The sequence below is a fragment of the Seriola dumerili genome, unplaced genomic scaffold (assembly GCF_002260705.1).
Source record: "Seriola dumerili isolate Sdu_G_001 unplaced genomic scaffold, Sdu_1.0 BDQW01000044.1, whole genome shotgun sequence".
Taxonomy (NCBI): Eukaryota; Metazoa; Chordata; class Actinopteri; order Carangiformes; family Carangidae; genus Seriola; species Seriola dumerili.
Window position 1 is genome coordinate 3,062,392 of NW_019174299.1, and position 19,817 is coordinate 3,082,208.

General features: G+C 40.1%; 2 protein-coding genes across 2 annotated transcripts; one reads left to right on the plus strand and one right to left on the minus strand.

Annotated features, from left to right (window-relative positions):
• The first annotated feature begins 2,655 nt into the window (after positions 1-2,655).
• Positions 2,656-8,556, plus strand: akt1s1 (AKT1 substrate 1). The gene is made up of 6 exons (XM_022739517.1): positions 2,656-2,784; positions 3,326-4,176; positions 4,264-4,531; positions 4,616-4,699; positions 4,778-4,953; positions 7,665-8,556. The coding sequence occupies exons 2-6, from the start codon at positions 3,784-3,786 to the stop codon at positions 7,800-7,802; spliced, it is 1,059 nt and encodes a 352-aa protein (XP_022595238.1). The 5' UTR covers positions 2,656-2,784; positions 3,326-3,783; the 3' UTR covers positions 7,803-8,556.
• Positions 8,557-9,046: 490 nt separating this feature from the next.
• On the minus strand, positions 9,047-16,990 carry LOC111217587 (tripartite motif-containing protein 16-like protein). Its single transcript, XM_022739523.1, has 5 exons — positions 16,943-16,990; positions 11,382-11,408; positions 11,167-11,229; positions 10,281-10,420; positions 9,047-9,489 (listed from the first exon to the last, which is right to left on the minus strand). Exons 1-5 carry the CDS (start codon positions 16,986-16,988, stop codon positions 9,085-9,087), a joined length of 681 nt encoding a protein of 226 aa, XP_022595244.1. The 5' UTR covers positions 16,989-16,990; the 3' UTR covers positions 9,047-9,084.
• Positions 16,991-19,817: the final 2,827 nt, after the last annotated feature.

Sequence of the window (19,817 nt, forward strand, 5' to 3'; positions counted from 1 at the left end):
CAAAAACAAGCAAGCAAAGTTTGCAGCTGATTGGTGAAGATAGTTGAGTATGTAGCAACAAGAAACAAGTTAAAAATCTTTTTTTTTTATCATTCAGGGGAAGTAATACTTGTTTATCCAGATAGCTGGAAGAGTCTCAGGAATATCTTTCAGAGAAACAGGAAGTGTTTTTGAATGACTGCCTGGCTTTTTCAAACATCACTGGTTAATTGTTTTTTGAGACACCAATGGTTACCACTGTGACATGAATTTAATACATAAGAGGTATAAACTGGGCCTAGCCAGAGACACCACTCCTAAGAATGCTAATGTTGCTCCTATCTGGTGGATGCATAAATAGGCAATAGGTATAAATAGGCACCTCTGTCAAGGTAGAAACTGCAACAGTAACATTTCTCATGAAAACCTTCAAAGTAAATTAAAAAAGAGCCTGTTTTTCTAATATTCTGTTCACTGCCACACGATTAGCCATGAATTTAATATAGAGTTGCAATTCTCCACTGTGACCACTGAGCACGCAAGTCCACACAGATCGACAGTTTTTTCATCAAAACTGGTTGCCATTTTTAGTTGTAATAATGACACTAAAAATTATTGTACTTAATAATGTTGGTACTGCCAGGCGAAGGTTTGGTTTCAACTTTGCCGGCCATCAATACTTAATGCACAATTGTTTATGTGTGCACTTTCTCTGTCACTCCTTTTCTCTTTTATATAGAGTGCTGCAGGAATGAGTCCAGAAAACCCCAAATCAACAAAAAAAACTTATTGTTGACTCAGGACAGATGGAAATCTTTCTCAATGGGAGAGGTAGTCAGACCCATCTGCGAATGCGAATAAACACGAGCTTGCGGCTTGGTCTGGTTTACGGGCTTGTCTCTTTGTAGTCGTTTTCCTCCTCTTAGGGATTGTTTTACGTCTCTTTGTGGTCATTTTGTCTCATTGTAGTCATTTAATGTTTCTTTGTGGTTATTCTGTGTCTCATTGTAGTTGTTTTGTGTCTCTTTGTGGTTGTTTTACCTCTCTTTGGGATAATGTTTCTTCTCTTTGTGGTCATTTTGAGTCTCTTTGTAGCTGTTCTGAATTTTGTGGTTGTTTTTTGCCTTTTAACTGAGCTCTGTGACTTTCAAACAAGAAGTATTGATAGTTACCTAATACAGATGCTCTGGCCCAGGGGGTCCCTTGCTGACCTCGGGCCCCTGGGTCCATGCAATACTCCATCCATGCCTATAGATAATGTGCTCGTCTCAAAATAAAGCAAATGAGTTAGTAGTTCACTTTGGTTATTGCAAGGCTGTTTACTGAAATCAATTGCACAGTGCAGGCTACAATATTGCATGTATGTAATCAACACATTTATTGTTAACATTAGAACCAACGTTACTATGAACACCATTATTGATACTTCAGTATTTCTACCCTACAGAACACAGTAGTTTTTTACTCAGCTACATTAACCTAACAGCTGCAGTGACTGTTTTACTTTCACATTAAGACTTTATTTAAACAACTGTAGTCATGATACCTGCAAGCAGCTGGTGGGTCTTTTGACGAATGTGAGGAGGAGTTGGTGGGCTGTACACGTGCACGAGAACAAGACGAGTACGAGCCCGCCCACAGTGGTCGGTCACGTGTACAACGTGCGTTCGATTGGAAGGCAGTAAACAGGTGACGTCAGAGTTACGCCAAGTTGAGCTAAGAGACTGAAACAAAGCCGGATGTGACCAGTCTAGCTTTCAAATTAAAAGCATCGACTAGTTATTGCTACGGAAACGTAATGCATTCACTTAAGGAAAAAAAAATCTGCTCTTTTTTTTTTTTTTTGCAGAGCAGGAAGTTTATTTTGTTTTATTTTTTAAAATAAATAAAATCATTTTCTTCTGAATTAACAACATAATTATCTTGTTCATTAAGAAAAAAATTTATTTAAGTGAATGCATTACACTTCCACAGAAATTAAACTAAAAATAAACGTGACTTCACTCTCTACACATCCTCTTATGATCAAAGAGGATCCTTAATGATATTGATTGTAGATGAATAATATATATTCAACCGATAAAAGTGGTGGAAGAAGTACTCAGATTTTTGAATCAAGCACAAATATCGCATTGTAGAATTACTTATATTATACTTATACGTAAAAATCATGCATTCAAAATTTTGCTTAAATAAAAGTGGGAGCAAATGTTAATGACTTCATATTTGGTAGCCTCTGGATTGTCCCTTTGGGATTAATAAAGTCTTATCTTAAACTTTCAGTAACCAATATTATCATAATGCAATCCTCATTATTATCAAGTTATATTAAAATTCTGATGTAATTGACCTTTTTACTGTTTGGTAGTTTGATTGATGAGACTGCATAATATTTCAAGATCATTTTACAGTATGTTTTCTATGTATCATAGTAAAGTAACTGTAACTATAGCTTACTTTTATTTACAATTATTTGGTAATGCTTTTTGCTATCATGTCTTTGTAAACGACTGTAAGTGAAGTCGTTTACAAAATAAAGAGCAATGTATAAAGCTATGTATAAAGTCATTATTATTGTTATAGCTGTCAAATAAACGTGGTAGAATAAAAAAACGCCTGTTCATCGACACGTATTTTGAAATTCATAACCGGAAACGCTTATATTAGTGCTTGCTAGCTTGCTGGTGGTGCAGAGCCTAGCAAGGGGAGAGAAACCGTGGGAGAAGGTAGAATACGTCTGATATAAAAGAAGTAAAGTTTAAGATCGATAAACATCTGGTAACACGGAAGAAAGAAACTGAACAGGTAGGTGAACGTCTTCCCAAGTTTCTGTAATTTATACTTGCGCGTCTCGGCTCCTGCTAAAGCCTGAAAATGGTGGTGAAATGTGGGTCCGTCATGAAGTGGTTGCACACAGCGCTGAATAAACAACAAGATCAACAACAACAGCAGCTGCTGCTGCAGCAGCGGCGGCAGCAACCGCGCAGAAAAGTCCATAGCATGCAGTTTAAACTGGGGCAGAAAAGACTGCAAAAATGGCAACAAGGGGAGTTCAATAGAGAGCGGGGTCATTACAAAGCTACAGTAGCTACAGTAGTTAGCATTGGTCGGTGACATGCAGCTCAAAGAGGTGGTGGGGGCTGCGACAGTCAGGACAGATTAGCTCCTATAGGTTGTGTTTATGTGTTGAATTGCACATAACTGACAGCATGCAATCGCTCTTGTAATCCGTAACTCAAACCCACAGAAGGTAAATGAATAGTTTTTATTCATTTTTATTTCATTTTTTTCATTTATTAAGTCTTATTTCAAACCTTGTCCCTCTTTTATGTTTGTATTTCATCAGGTATCACCAGCAACTTGGCAACATCTTTTCTCTCCCCTGGCTCTCCAGTGTGTAAGGACACCGCCCACTATTTATACACACACTCATATATATATCATATCATATCATATCTTAAAGTCACCTAGTGCCTCTCTACCTGATAGATTATTTTCCCCTGCATCTTCACCAGTGCAAAAATTAACAGAACACCAGCAAGACAGAAGAAACAAAACTCAAGTGAGTTTTCAACCGTTTGGGCAAAGTCAGAAGCACCACAGCTACCAAAGTTAACCATCTTTAAAAGTTAACTGTAACTGTTAACTTTTAACTCTCCTTTATTGAGTTCGATGCCCTCAGAATCAACCATATCCAAGCTTCTGTTTAGTCTAACTCTCAAAACTCTTCATTCATCATTCATCAGCATTGCTCTCTTCAAGTCAGTTCATTGAAGAAAGCTGTAAACAGCACTTAGCACCATTATGGCCTCCATCACCCAGTCGTCCGAGCCTGAGATCCCAGACAACCACAAAGAGAGTTGGCTGGCGCTACTTTCTGCTGCGGAAACGTATTGCCAAAAGTCAGGCTGCGACCTGGCCATACTTACAGCCTGTAAGAAGTTCCGGTTGTCAGCTGGAGAAGGAGATGGGTTGAGGAAGCGGGAGAGCAGCAGTGCCTTTCCGAGGGAGTGCGATTTCTCCTACAGCGTTTGGGGTCAAGGGTTTCTGGCCGAGTCGGCGCGCCGCTACATGGACGACATTGGCGTGCTGCACTCCACAACCATGCTAACAGCCCAAAAGCACACACGCCAGGCTGGAGGGGAGGGAGGAACCAAGCTGATGGTTGACCTGACCTCTGACCCTGGACACAGGGGGGTGAGTAGCCTGCTTGTGCTGGGTACTCCACTGTGGTACTTTTTCCAAAATGTTCACATCCATAATGTTGTTCTCTTGTTGTTACAGAACTTCACGGGAGACAGTGGGGTGGGTGGAGTCAGTCCCAATGGCAGACTCTACTCCCAAAGCTACCCGTCGATTTACAGCTCAGGAGCTGTTACCGGGCAGGGCGGCGGGCAGAATGGTAATGGAGAGAGGGAGAGAGAGAAGAGTGTGCTGGAGGCTGAGCGAGGGAGACAGAGGTCTGGGATTGTGGATTTGGAAGAAGAATGTGAAGATGAGGAAGAGGAGGAGGACATGGATGAGAGGAGACCCTATGGGAATGAAAGTGCTGGTGAGGAGTGATACAGTTTATCTGTCTCTTTAAATACTTTGATTTTCATCGATTCTGAGGATTTACATCATCATCCTGCTTCAGGTGTCTTCTCGATGGACGAGGACTCACTGTCTCGGGACTGTGAGCCGTTTTTTGAATCTGATGGGGAGGAGGAGAGCACTGATGGTATGAGTTTGGTATCCTGAGTCTATATATCCATATGTGTGCATTATCTACATTGATTTTTTTCTATTTTTATCTTAGGCTCTTTGAGTGAGGATGCTCCTCCTCCATCTCGTGGCATGGCTATGGGTCAGTCTGCGTACTCATCCCGTCACGCCCACCCCATGGCTCTGGCCCGCTCGCTGCCCGTGTCTGTGCCCGTGTGGGGCTGCAGAGGAAGCCGAGCTGCTCAGGGAGAGAGCAACAGTGGAGAGCGGGTGAGCCCACACAGTATTGTTTTACAAAAGGACAAAGCTGCTGGTTTGCATGCTGGGATTAAAGCGTTCTGGATCCTGTATCACAGAGCGAGATTAGTGGCTTAGCCAGCTATCTCTGGTTTTAAATCGTTGCTTTCTGATAGCATGAGGCTGGCTTAAGTTTGTAACCGGGGAGATCGCCACTGAAAAACTGGAGTCATCATCCATCAATCATTCCTGCAGGATTTATTTAACCGTTATTTTTTTTTGCAATAGAGACAAAAGTACTGAATTTACAGTGAACTGATAGTAATGAAGATCAAAGAGCAACATTTTTATAGATCAGAGAGTCATTTTGCCTGTGATAATTATATCAGAGACAGAGGGAGTTGAAAACATGTCCCACAACAGATAATTTACCACTTCAACAATGGAATCCTGATAAAATGACGAGACTTTAATGAGAATTAAATCTTTTTAGACTCAATGAGATGAGAGTTCAAAATAAAAAGTGTACTCACCTTCACATTTTAATTGAACAATAATCCACACTCATTATAAATGCAACACTTTGGTCAGTTTTATCAGACATTAAAGGGATAGTTGGGGTTATTAGACGTGGGGTTGTATGAGGTAGTCATGCAGAGTCGGTGTCTCACCTGCAGTAGATTCAACGCGCTGCTGGTTAGGAGAGCCAGCAGGAAACACACTAGTAGAGCGATGTGCTACTGTGACACTTTTAAAAGATGCCCAGCAAAATGTAGTACCTGTTTTGACGGGAAGATGAACCACTGAAAATATTCTACAGGAACTGTTCCAGTGGGCGTCTTTTAAAAGTGTCTAAAACCCCGTGCACAGTAGCACATCTCTCTGCTAGTGTGGCGGTGTTTCCTGCTGCCTCTCTTAACCGGCAGCGAGCTGATCTGAATCTCCTTTAGGTAACACACCAGCTATGCATGACAACCTCACACAACCCCCTCGTCAAATAACCTGAGCTGTCCCTTTAGCTTGTTTTGGTTAGGCCTTTGCCTTTTTCTCCCTGCCTTGGCAGCACAAACAGTCTTACCTTACTTTAAACTGTTTTAAGTGCATCAATTGCGTATAGTTTCATTCAATTTCATAGTTTCATCTGTATCCTTGTGAGATGACCTGGTGCACCAGATGGTTTGTTACACAGAAGCATCTGGTAAGGCTTTGTTGGAATCTATTTGCAAAAGGACAGACACTTTCAAGAAAATACTTGGTGATTGGATGAATCATCTGTCTCTCATATGACGCAGTAGGAGAGGGTCGAAGAGGAAACGCAAAACTAGTTCTTGTGGTCTTTGTAAAGAAAAATTGTGCATAAAGGGCACAAATACCAAAACAGTTGCTTCTATGAAGCTGCCAGTAGTGCCGCCCTCATAGGACACCGATTGGCCCAAACCACTGTGGTTCGACCGCAAGCAAAGAGCTTGGGTTATGAGACAAAAAAGGACAAATGTCAAAGTAGAAAATAAATGAGTGTGTGTGTGTGTATGTGTGTGTGTGTATCCTCTTGAATTACACATTCATTTTTACTCACTATTGACTCACCTTAATGAAAATGGCAACTGTCTTTAAAAAGGCCTGTATAATAATCTCCATACTTGTTTATAGTTTTAGCTTTATTTTTAAATATTTTTATATTACTGCGAGTGTTTCCAGATCTTCTCATCCTGTTCTAGCTGCCTAATTTTATGGTATGGATTTTAATTACTGAATATCACTGATTCATCTCATGTCATAATAAACACTCCACTTGCTTGTAGCTGGATTAGTAAACCCACGATTAACTGAGCCAGTTTATGACCAGCTTCATGATCCAAGTTATCCAGGATATCCGGTGTGAAGTCAGGAAACTCACAGAGAGCCAGACTTATAATAATAATACAGGCCTCTGCTGCACCTTTATGAGAACTGCCTAAGCTTATAACTGCTCCGTCAATCAGTCAGTTTGTTCTGGCCTGTAATTCAATAATTATGGGAACACGATCTGGTGTTTATCTGTCCGTGCTGTATCTGTAAATGGATTTATAAAAGTCTTAAATTTAACTTGGTGAACTCTGCAGAAACCTTCTCTGATTCAGATCAGTAAGGAAATCGTAAATTTGGTCTAAAAGTGTTATAAATGTTTTAATATCAAGATATTTATTATCATATCTGTGACAGTGACATCTCCAATCAATTTGAAAACAAAATGGATGATTGGAAATCTGCCGCTGTGTCATCCCCATGACAAGAGTGACTGAATGTTTTTTCCCATCAAATAAACAAGTTAATTTAAGATTAACCATAGAAAATCTCCAGCATATAAAATACAAATCCTGTTTCCTTCAGCTTAATGCATATGAAATGCAGAAACAGATTTCCAGTGAAGTAAATAACGAATGATAATGAAAGTCCTGATAATTAAGCAAGCTGCTGTTTCTTGTTTTCATGTTGTCAGTTGATGTTGACATATTTCATGCTGTCTAAAGAGCAGGACAAAGAAACGATTCACTTCTCAGCTCCATCAGTCCATGTGACCGTAAAAGTGTGTGTGACATTTGTGTGAGGTCACGCTGGGGAAACATTTTACATGTAACATGTCACAATGTCAAACACTATTTTGTGAGTGAGCGAACGACAGGAATTTGAGTTTTCCTCATTTATGTCCAGATCCTAATGTGCCTCATTAACATATCAGTCCCTCTGTGTGTTTGTCCCTTCAGGTGGGCTGTGCTGACCTGGAGCACATCGCTGCCAGTATGAAAGCCCTGCTGGCCCCCGGAGCCACTGACGGGACGGAAATGTTTGGGGCCCTGCCTCGGCCCCGCCTCAACACAGGGGACTTCTCCCTCAAGCACTGAGAGAGAGAGTGAGGAGAGCAGAGAGAAGAGAGAGAGAAAGGGATAGAGGGAGCAAGTTAGAGCGATAAAGGAAACGCGGGGAGGTGTCGTCCTGACGGGAGGGGGACCTGGACTGGCTGATGTGTGACGTACAGTATGTGAAACGGTGTAAAAGCTAGTACCTCCATTTATTTCTCACTAACCAAAATTAACGGCACATGCTTCGAGGAGTAACTGCAGAAAAAAATGTTGTCATGAACACTAGTAACATTTTCAACACTACCCCCTGCCCCAGTCCCCGCCTCCACCCCCGCCACGTCACTACACATTTCACAATACTAGCGACTACACACCCCCCCCCCCCCCAAACACTACATTAGGATTGGACAATCTATTCCTTTAAAAAGGGGTAGAAACAAGAGAAATGTCTGACTTAACGTGAAGCTTGTGGCTTTTCAAAAATGTGAGCGGAGGACACCAGCACCTCCTCATAACATGCCTATTTGTACTTTTACTTTTGCCAATGAATGACTGACTGATAGAATGATTGTAAATCAATACTGGGTTATTGGGGATGGTATTGTTTTTTTTTTTTTTTTGTTTTTGGCTCCAAATATGTTGAAGTGACTGAATGAATGAGAAAGTGACTGCGTGTGTGAGAGAGAAAGAGAGAGATGGGTTGATTTAAAAGGAACAAATGTCCATCTCTGACGAAAACAAATAAATGTTCCGTTAAGTACTTTTATGTTTCAAATAAAGGAGCAACACCAAGAGAGAGAGAGAGAAAGAGAGAGAAGATGTGTCATATGATTATGTGCAATATTATTGAAATCCTCTAGAGGACCTCAGCGCTCTACTGTGCAAGTGAAGAAAATGAGCTAATGTGCAGCATCATACAAAAGTAATGCGGTGTCCATGTTATTAAACACAATAGTTAGGAATTTATTGACTACATGCACCACATAAAAAATATATTGGCTCTAAAGTTAAACAAGCACTCAAGTACATGCAAAGCCCTGTGTAATATAAACATACACAACTTTGCCTATTTTCTACATTGAATACAATACATAAATATACACTCAGTAGTTAATAAAATAACAGAGCATCTTTGGATATAATATGAAATCAATAAGCTTTGTTCATGCACCAGAGAAAACAAGCACAATCTGTAAAGATGTCATGTGCTTCGGTTCTGCTCTACAACTCTGACACTTGTTCCCCAAACATCACAAGCTTTCCAACTTAAATTTACACTACCTGACCCCCCCACCCCCCCCGCAGGTTAAACCCTCTTAATTTGTCACTGATCCTTTTTCCGAAGAAGACAGTATGAATTTGTGCCGACCCAGAACCCGGGGAGAATCTTCTCCTGGACGTTGGCTTTGAACTTGTGAATCAGCCGCACCTCCTTCTCGTCCTCTCCCTCCACCAAGAGGAACTTGATGATGCCGGCGGGCTGGTCGACGTAGACGCCCATGGAGGAGGACCGGGGGAGCTGGACGTCCACGTTCTCACTGTTGTGCCAGACCTGGTAGCAGGAGCCAGACCAACCGACGCCCCAGGAGGTGTTGTTCTCCCCGAGGCCGCAGGGCCCGTCCTGGCCCTTCCGGGGTGCGCTCTCACAGACCACCCCAATCACCACCCAGCCGTCGTAGTCCACCTCCCAGTACCCTCGATAGCCCAGCAGACCCTCCTTACACAGCACCTAAAGCAGAGAGGTAGTGAGGTGAGCCACAGTCCAAAACTACACAAGACCAGTGTCAGAATTAAAGCAGAAACCATTAGTTGATTGACAAAATTATCATCAAACAGCTATTTTGATTCTAAATTAATTGTTCAAAGTATTAGTTGTCAAAATATGCCAAAGAGTTTATGGGTCCAAGCTTCTAAAATGTTTGGGTATGTTGCTTTTCCATGTTACATGTGATGGTAAAAGGAATTTCTTAGTTTTTTTGACAAAACAAGACTTTAACTAGATTGGCAAATTGTAATTCAGAGTTTTCTGATATTTCATAGAAGAAAAGAGGAATCACTAAAATAATGAGAACATTTTTGATAATGCATTGTCATTTGCACCAAATAACTGCACTGTGATGTAATGCTGTTCTTAAGGAGTGAATTCTTAAATAACTGCAGGAAACCACCCAGAATCCCCCAAAGTACTTATAGGGAGACCAGAGGTGGAAAGCAACAATGTACATTTACTCAACCACTCTGTTTACTTAAGTATTTCCATTTTATGAGACTTTATACTTCTACTGCACCATATTTCATAAGGGAAGTATTATACTACACTTCTTTCACATCTGTAGTTAGGCTACTAGTTTCTTTTCAGAGCAAGATTTTACAAGATTTTATGTTACATCCTGTTAAAGATTAAACCAGTGGTTCTCAACCTTTTTCTCTTGTGAAGGTTTACAGAAAAGGAAAGTCCTTCTCGGGGCTGCAGGTGAGATTAAGCACTAAACTCTGGCTGTTTCCCACGTTCAGGCCTACCTGTGGTGAGTGTTCATATCTCTCAGGCCTGTTTGGATATGGGCAGACTGCATCAGATGTACGAGCCACTTTAGACCCACCCTCTGAAATCCACAACAGTTTCTGCGCAGTTTTATCATCCAGAGAGAGTTTGAACCAATCTGGGGGTATTGTGGGAGAGAGAGAGAGAGAGAGAGAGAGAGAGAGAGGGGGAAACTAAAGGTGAAGAGGCAGAAACAGGTCAGATGACATTGAGACAGAAACAAAGATCTGAGACATGGCCAGCAGAGAGGACAAAGAAAAGAAAAGAAAAATGAAATAAAGAACAATATTCATTGTCTCGACATAACTCTGTTTTGGTCATGTAAGTCCAATGGTTAACAGTTGTTGTTTTTAGGTTGAATTTGAGCACACCGATCAAAGAAGTTGAGATAGCTCAATATATTTCCTGCTGGTACAAATATCTGCACTTACAAATGGGAAATCCAGCATCTCGTTCACGTGCAAAAGGAAGAAATTAAAGTGATAATCCACAACATTTTGTTTTGCTTTTGTATAAGCAGTCACTGGTCGGATGTTTTGCACTCCAGTAGTTTAGTAATAATCAGTGCAGATTGTGGTTTACTATTGTTTTTATTCTTCTTTCTTGTGTTTAGAATAAATAAAAAAAAAAATTCATGATTTATTGCTCAGTGGAATTGGATTTTTTTTCACTAAAATAAAATAATTAATAGTGTAGTTCTAATGCATTTTAATTTTATTATGACTTAATAAACTTTGGCACACCTAAGACACCATACCTTAGTGCACCAGTTTTCATAAGTATCTTGAATTAATACTGTGTGGCATTAACTGGCAATAGATAGTGGTAAAGCCGGTTTTCTTTTACATTAAACTAAAGCCTCACATTTCATGAAGTCAGCCCTGGTGGTTGGTTCAGGGATATTTGGCTCATATGGCGGCAGCTTTTCTGAGGTGACAAACATAGACAGAGATAACAGGAGAATTAGAGGGGGTGCATAGTCAAATTTTCCTGACACCATGCATTTAATTTAATGAATTTATCTCATTATCCTTTGGTGATTTACGAAGAGAACAGCAATACTTAATGTTAATCTTTACCTTCTGCAGCAGCACTGTTTTTTCTTCCTGGAAAAGAAAAGAGTCAGTGTGTTATTGTGCCAACATTTACCACAGCTTGTGTCTGTGACAAATAGATACTGTACATAGAATATGTTTTATGGACTCTCCGCAGATATTCCTCTTGCAATGTCTTGTATAAAATGAAATGCACAACACTAGTCGGGATGGCACTGACAAGTAAACTCCAGCCAGCTACTTCAAACCCTCTCATCTTTCTCCGTAGCCTCTCCCTTCATCAGTGCTTCTGTCAGGCTGCCATTCATCAACAGTAAATCACCTGTGGCTGCTCTCAACATACAGTCGATCACAGAGGGGTATGCGCGCAATGTTGGCTCAGCGTTGATTCATGAATTGTCCCCATGCTGCTCAAGGTTTAGGTTTCAACATAAGGAATCTGGAGGCCCGGACATACATTTGTTAAGGACACACATCACGGCCACTGACAGCAGGAGTCTCAGTCTAAGAATACACTTTCTGTATGATGCTGTTACTTCACACTGCCCAGGGCATGTTTGTCATGTTGTGGGCTGGCGTGTAATCTCTGTTCGTTTGTTCCTCCTCCAGTCTGTGAGTCACTCTGTGTCTTCTGACATTCGGAGAAAACTAGTACCGGCCGGTCTGGTCATCATCCGTCACCACCTCTGCGTAGGTCATCCACGCTCATGTTACCGTCTCTCAGATTTCACACCGACAACTAACCCCTCATCATTCTTACTCACCTATCAGACAGTTACATCACCACATTAGCTTGATTTGTGTGTGCTTTGCTCTTGCCAAAATTAGACAGAACAGCCTCAATTTTCCTCTGGTTCCATATAAGGCGGCTTCTAACTGCGATTTATAGCTCATGGCTGTGAAGTAAATGCATTAGTGAGCTTGGGAACAGGATTTCTCTACATATTTGCTAATACTTAACCTAACCCTCCAGTTTTTCTCATACTTTTTCAAAGATAATTTTAAAAATAGCATTTCTCCCTCACTGTGTGAAAATATCACACATATATTCTGTATTAGCTTGTTCCAACACTCATTACAGAGAAATATAAATATAACCTTAAATTAAATGGAATATTTAAACCCAAGATGCCACTTTTTATGACTACACTACTTCATCCAATGGAAATATTCTACATACACATTTCTATGTTGTTCAGTTGCGGTACTTCAAAGTTCAGTTGAACTTTACTCATTACAATTTAAAATAAAATAAAAATAAATATGCAGAACAGCATCTTGACTTAGGGTTGTTTTTGCAGCAACTGAATATCTGCTTTATTATTCACAGTGCTTAATCTTAAACCAGGATGTTGCTGCTTCTAGTGAAAGATTTTCTAGTGATCTGGTATCTACAGTTTTGGCAGAATACAAGCAGATTATATCAGGGTAAAATACCACCAGATACAGCTTTTCACTGCATGTGTCAATGCACCTTTCTACACAAAAAGAAATTACATTTGAAATGTTTAGATTTTTAAAAACCATATGATTTGTTTATCTTTAGCCACAGCTATATACCATTTACATTACTGTGAAAAGCCACATTAGTATTATTATATGGGTAACAATTCAGTCAAAAGCAGCTACATGTTGCAGGAATGTAATATCCCAAAATCCTAAGTTTACATGATTTGTCTGGTAATCAGGTTTAAGTCTGGAAAGAGGTGTTAAAGTGCCTGTTGAATTTACATCACCAAAGTAGAGGAAATTATTTTTCTTATAAAACACCAAAACAAATCTCAAAATAAGTAGTGGTGGAGGAATTAGTCAGATCCCTTACTAAAGTTGTCCGTAGCACTAATTCACTGTAAAAATAGTCAGTTACATGTTGGAATTTATTGGAAATGTTATGTGAGTAAAAGTACTGTAAGTGTTACTGATTGGCAAAATGTACTCAAAGTTAAAAGTTCTGTTGCAGCTAATTTGAACAATTGTACATACTATTGGACAGTTTTATCTTTAACAATGCATCATATTTTATAAGATCATCATATATTGTATAATTAAGTCTTAATTGGTCAAGTTACCTGTAACTAATTGTCAAAATAATGTAGTGAAGAACAGTATTGTCCTCTGAATTTCAGTGAAATAGCATAAATGGAAATACTCAAGAAAAGTACAGGTACCTCAAATGTGTACTTAAAGGGGCTATTTGTACGTTTTTTGAGAGGTTTCTTGCCGGGAGCAGGTGGAAGCCATTGTTGCATTTGTAATACAAGAGGTGATAATGTGCCCTCCAATTTGTGTCTTTTGGTTTTGTTTTTTATCATTTTTATCTTTGCTTTTTTTTTTTTTTTTTTAAGGTGACTGTTGTTGTGTTGATCCCTGCAGCGCTGGCCATGTGCTTGAGGGTGAGAGTCAGTGCTTTCAGTTGGGGTGGTCTATACATCTCTGAGCCCGAGGAAACATAACCCCTCCACCTTGCATGACCCTCAGCTGGGGAAGACGCTGGCAGGATGACAACCCGGGCGGGGGGGAGGACAAATGGAAATCTGCGAACAGTGGATGTGATTCAGGGGTCGGCGTTGCTCTCTCTGAATCCTGTCGGCCTGCAGTTCTTTTACGTGCGGCTAATGAGTTGAGAAGGGTTGTGGGGTTTCCAGAGGGTGAGTCGGACAAAGGCAACAATCCACTGCTCCTCCTTTAAAGCCTACGCAGTGTTACTGTTATGGAGGAGACTATAATGTGGAAGACAATTACTTAACCAAAGCCACTAAGACCAGAAAATTTGATAATTGCTTGGGCATGCAGAAATATTAATTGGACCCTACTGAGGCTTAGGATCCAGTAACAGACCAGATTTGAGTGTGGATTTTGGCCACATGTCTTCACTCAGTGCCACAGTCAGTGCATATACAGTTCATAATGTCGAACGGCAGATGGATAGAGGAGGAGAGATTTGGCAGGTCGGAGGGGTGACAGAGTGAAGGTCGGTCATTTGAAATTGGTGGAGCAGAAAGACGCCGATGACAGATAACTTCATCTACCCCCCCCCACCCCCCACACTTCTTCCTGATTAAAGGACCACAGCAGGTGAGATGAGGGGCATGATGAAAGAAAAGCCTCATGCTGGGTTCATCAAGGCATTAACAGGAATTACTGAGGAGAGATTAGAAGACGTAGAAGGCGTCTGGAGAAATGATACGCCGTAAATAAATTCATCTTCAAATCTATAAGATGTTACAACACGTCTGTAACCGTGGAGTGAGACATCAGGCTGGCAGTGAGCGAGTTGGGTGACTGGAGACGGGCCTGCTGGAGGTTAAATTCCCACGGATGCCTTTCCACGCTCAGCGGGATCAGCAGGAAAGCCCCGCAGAGATAAACAGGTACTCAAAAAGATTGATGACTTGAAATCACAGCAATAGAGACATGTAGGAGACGGAGAGGGATGCGAAATTGAGGTGTGAGGCATAAAAATATTTAGGGGAAGAGGGACCATAAAAAAAAAGACACCTCATGAATCAAGTTGGAATAATGGATGAATACGGATGGATGAAGCTGATTTTTCTCGGGAGGAGATTGGGGAAAAAAAAAAAAAAATACTGACAAGTAACTGAGCTGGATTTGAGTATAACTTCAAAAGGGTGAAAGATCTTCAGCGAGATAAATGTGTGTTGGATTTTGGTACGGATCCACAGCAGCGACAAGCTACAAAACACATTTCATCCTTCTGAGCACGTGTTTAAAGGAATGAAGAGCTCAGCGGTCCTGCCAAAAGGTCAGCGCTGGATCTTCATGATGCTTTGTGAAGGCTGTTTGTCTTGAATGGTCGCGAGGTAGACTTTTTCCCTCCACACATTCCTCTCTCAGTGGGACAGAGCTACATTATCTGTGCAGATCAGGTTCAAAACATCTCACTGAGGCAGCAAGATCAGAGAGTAGTGAGATGAGGAGGAAGCAGGGAGAGAGATGAGCGGCGATGGCACGGGCCCAGGCTCATCCCTCTGGTCCCTGTCAAGTGTCAAGACTCCCTGGCTGAAAGCCCTGCGCACATCTGAGAGACGGGAGACGGGAAGGCAATAAAACACTCGGGGAGGCAGATGGATGAAGGAAGAAGGACTCTGGGAAGGGTTAATACAAGAAAAAAAGGACTGATCTCTAAAATATGAATCTTCCTGTTGGCTCCTACAAAGAACCACCACATTAAATAAATTATTCCATCATGGTTGTTATATTTTATGCAACCAACATCAGCTAATCACATTCATTTATTATCAATTATCTTTCTGTTAGAGTGACAAAGTAAACTTTTGATATTGCTTATTCCTTAAGCAGAAGTCAGGGTGCAGAGGCCGGGGGGGGGCGCCGTATGTTACATAATGACAGAATCAAACAGCCATAAATAAAACCGAGATGGGCTTTTACATTTTGGGACTTGAATTACTGTGCAGCATTTCACACTTCATTACTGTGGCTGCCAGAGGAGGGATTAGCAACACTTGGGGAGGGGTGGGTGGGGGGGTTTGGTTTGTCTGAGTTATTGAAGCTATTATGGAATGAGAAACACTGAGCATGGATTAGAATTATCCAAAAGAGGCAGGAGGGGCACAATAGATTTCCATTTGGAGCAATTTGTGAGAGGAGGAGAATGAAGCAATGAAAGCATGCTGGGACAGGTGTGGCGTAGGCAGAGAAACAGAGAAAGACAGGCAGAAATGTGAGCTCTGAAACTGCAGACGAGGCTCTGACATTGAAGGGAACTCGGGGAGCGGCAGCACAAGTGCAGAAGAAACAGTAACTGCCCGGGCAGAGGCTCTTTTATGCCCTTTGTTGACATGATTAATGGACCAGAGAAAACTGGCAGAATCCAAGGTGAGGAAGAATGTTTGGCTCCGCACTGACTTACAGGGGTGGTCAGTATGAGGTTACTTAACAACATTCAATAAACAGCATATTAAACACATTATAACACTGACAGGCAATAAATCAAATTCTATACCTGCTCGAGCTCTGACACATTGAATGGGATGAAAAATACTAAAATAATACAGCATGGTACATCTCTGTGTTCTGTAGTTACTGTATGATTATTGAAGCAATCTATGTAGGGAATTTGGTAATTTATAGTTGACATTGCTCAAACAGAAAGAAAATAAACCACAAAATAACAATAAGGATTTTAAATGTTAAAAATTCCTGCTAATAATAAGATTTGCAGGTGCATATGAGCAAGAAAGCAAAGGAAAAGGTGTTAAGAAAACTGCAAGGAAAGACTCTAATTAGAACTTTAACTGTGAGTTTAGAGTCTGCATGGTATTGAGCAATCAACTGTGGAGGACATGATTCATTTTACTTGAAGCTATATGCAGAATCTGAGTCACAAAATCACAAAAGATTCAGCCTTAAATTACGAACACTACAGATTTGAACTTCTATGTTTCATTATAAATTTAAGCAAAACTTACCTGTACTTTATCTGATGTTGATTATTAGAATTTGAATGATAAAGGACAAACAGATGAAGCTTTTGACTAATTTGCCACATGGTGTAATGTTCCTCACAGGTCCCCTCAGGGACTCAGGTGAGGTGGGTTTCTTACCTGCTTTCTTGGGCACAGGCATGATTCCCTTGGTGCTGTTTGGCATCAAACGCGTAGATACTTGTGACAGTAGTGCCTGTGCATCTCTGGAGGGTCTCTTTTATTAACTTCCAAATGAGTGGGGAGGGGGTAAAGTGAGCAGGGAGGAGGGAATGTGCATAGGTTTTGGTTGGATGTAACGGGTTACCCAAAGGGATAGTGCTGTCACATGAAACTCCTGATCCTTTCTAGGGATCAGATGGATGTAGACAAGCAAATACCCAATATATCCCAAGTATGTGTGCTCATTTGCATACACATGGACTGAGCATGTGCACGAGGTACATGCCCCAGATATCTGACAGACTCATATGATATGATATAAAAAAAATATAAGTTTTTAGTATAAATAGGAAGAAAATACTGCTGCCATGTTTGGGCCAAATGTGACACCCACATCTCTGGAATATTTCTAGAAATTTTGCTCCCTGAATTCACATGGGGGGTGTTTTGTCGCCTTGGCAACATGACGAACTCTGACCCAAGGACGGAGGGCCACCGATTTTAAAATTGTCAAACTGTAACTGACCCTGACACAAGCTATAGGTGTTTGTTTCTGTACAGAGAGAGAAGGAAGTCTGTATTTAAGATGAAAGTCAGCTCTTCACTAGGAAGCTGTCGTCAGCTTCCCATCAATCAGTGGCTGCTGTGAGTGCACCCTGGCAGAGAACTTAGGGCAAAGTGAACTGAACTTCTGCTGCAGCCAGAGCTTATAAGTAACAGCTTGTAACTCGTGTGTGAGAGTAGATGTTGCTGACATTTCCTTTCAGTGTCTCATCTCATGTAACAAATTTTAATTTAGCATAGATGTTATGAGTGCTTTAAAGTCTGCCTTGTATTTTGGCCTTTATCTTCCATATTTTAAAGGAGCTGTTTGTAAGTTTTGTATTTCTAAATGGATAGCATTAGCATTAACAGCTGTTTACTTACCAGTCTAGAAGAAACATTGTGAGTTTAACATCAAACTTTATTCCTTTACTCACGAAGGGCTGTCTCCAGTGGTGGAAAGCAACTTCTTTGTTTTGCCTCTATTTCTACCACTTCTTTTCCTCTACAGCTAGACCTTCAGACAGTCGCCTGTCTTGTCATTTTCCCATACCGAGTCATTGTAGTGTTCGTTCTGCCCTGAAGACGTACTGCTGCTCAGAGGGTGTATTATAATGTCTTGTCTTGAAAACGCAAAAGATGGCTGAAGCTCTTGGCAAGACTGGTAAGTAAACAGCTGTTAAAGCTAACGCTGTATATGTAACAATAGCAAAACCTACAAATAGTTCCATTAAACTCACAATTAAAACATTTCAGATGAACCATTCTTAAATTTAAATCTTGTTAGAAAGCAATTAAATATTTCACTAGTTTAATTCATCTTTTACATTGTTTTTTTGATGGTTCACTATTCTTTACCTTGTATATATAAATGCTTTTGCATTAGAAGTTTTTCATGTTGTCTTGTAAAGCACTTTGCAATCTTTTGTTATGATGAGTGTTTAATATATAAATAAGGGTTTTTCTTCTTCAATTGCCTGTATTTAGGAGGCAGTACAGCGTGCGCAAAATTTTTATTATGCTAAAAAGATTCTAAAAAGAAGATGCATTTTTGGTATAAAACATGGATCCTGTTTACGGAAGATTGATCTAATAGCTTGTCTGAACAAGATTTATATCGAACCATATTCTGTATGCACAAGATAAATAGAAATAGGTCATTCAGCCAAACCACTCAGTATGTTTTCCACTTGTGGTTACTTCCTTTCATTTATCTCTTTGTCTGGGAACTTACCATTGAATATGAACCAATTGACAGTCCAACAAATGTATGAACCTAAAACTGTAAGATTTGCAAACATGACAAAAAGTGAGAGGCTTCAGATGAAGAAAGGGGCAAATTTGAGAAAATGAACTTTTTTTTTGCGATTTCATGTCCAGAATTTGAGGTAATAGGAGAAAAATCAGCTCTTTTGGAAAAAAACACACACTATCATATGATGTTCGTGAAATTGATTCAGTGGTGGAAAAGTACTCACGTCTTACTCACACCTTATCATATTAACTATTATCACCAAAATGTAGAAAATTTACAAAAAATTGTACTAATGTACTCACAAATAAAATTACTCTCCAGACATAAAAAAGCCCCTTTCAGTGTTTTGTATTATTATATGATTTATATTATTAGATCACTCGATCAGCACATTAATATGTAAGTAGCATTTAGGTGATAGAGATGCTGTTATTGTACCTACTTTATATACTCTTTGGTTGTTAAATCTATAGCACTGCATAATTTATACACTGATCATATGTTTATGTAAAATCTTAATTGCAAAGTAACTGGCAACTGTAGTTTTCAGATAAATGTAGTGGAGTTAAAAGTATTTTTTCTATCTGAATCGAATTGTAGTGGAGTTGAAGTATAAAGTAGCATAAAATGGAAAAACCCAAGTAAGTAGTCAAAATCGTTCAAATTAAAAGGCATTAAAATGCATATTTCTCTTGTTATCAGCAACCACAGACTGTAATAAATGTGAAAAGCAATGAAATGAAAAGCAATAAAGATTCAGATTACGTTCAAATCATGAGAATTAGTGGTCTCTCCTTTAGGCAGTAGATCATGTGTGAGCTGTCTTTGCTGAACCTCTGGGTCTGGAGGGTTTCCTTAATTGGCCACATCTTGACTGATACAACTTAATAGGAAATAACTAAGAGAACGTGCCTCACTGTTATTACAAGAAGAATTTTAATTAAGTGTAACTACCCGCTTAGCGCTGGTTCCTATAATACCAGATATGCTCCATGTGAGGCATGAAAACAAATTTCAACACCTGCTGCTTACTGC

Coding starts and splice junctions, on each gene's coding strand:
- akt1s1 (XM_022739517.1), top strand. CDS start 3,784: ATGGCCTCCATCACCCAGTCGTCCGAGCCTGAGATCCCAGACAACCAC. Junction 4,177..4,263: donor CTGACCCTGGACACAGGGGG/GTGAGTAGCCTG, acceptor TTGTTGTTACAG/AACTTCACGGGAGACAGTGG. Junction 4,954..7,664: donor AGAGCAACAGTGGAGAGCGG/GTGAGCCCACAC, acceptor TTGTCCCTTCAG/GTGGGCTGTGCTGACCTGGA.
- LOC111217587 (XM_022739523.1), bottom strand. CDS start 16,988: ATGCCAAACAGCACCAAGGGAATCATGCCTGTGCCCAAGAAAGCAG. Junction 11,230..11,381: donor AAACAGTGCTGCTGCAGAAG/GTAAAGATTAAC, acceptor TTGTCACCTCAG/AAAAGCTGCCGCCATATGAG. Junction 9,490..10,280: donor GATATGAACACTCACCACAG/GTAGGCCTGAAC, acceptor TCTCTGCTTTAG/GTGCTGTGTAAGGAGGGTCT.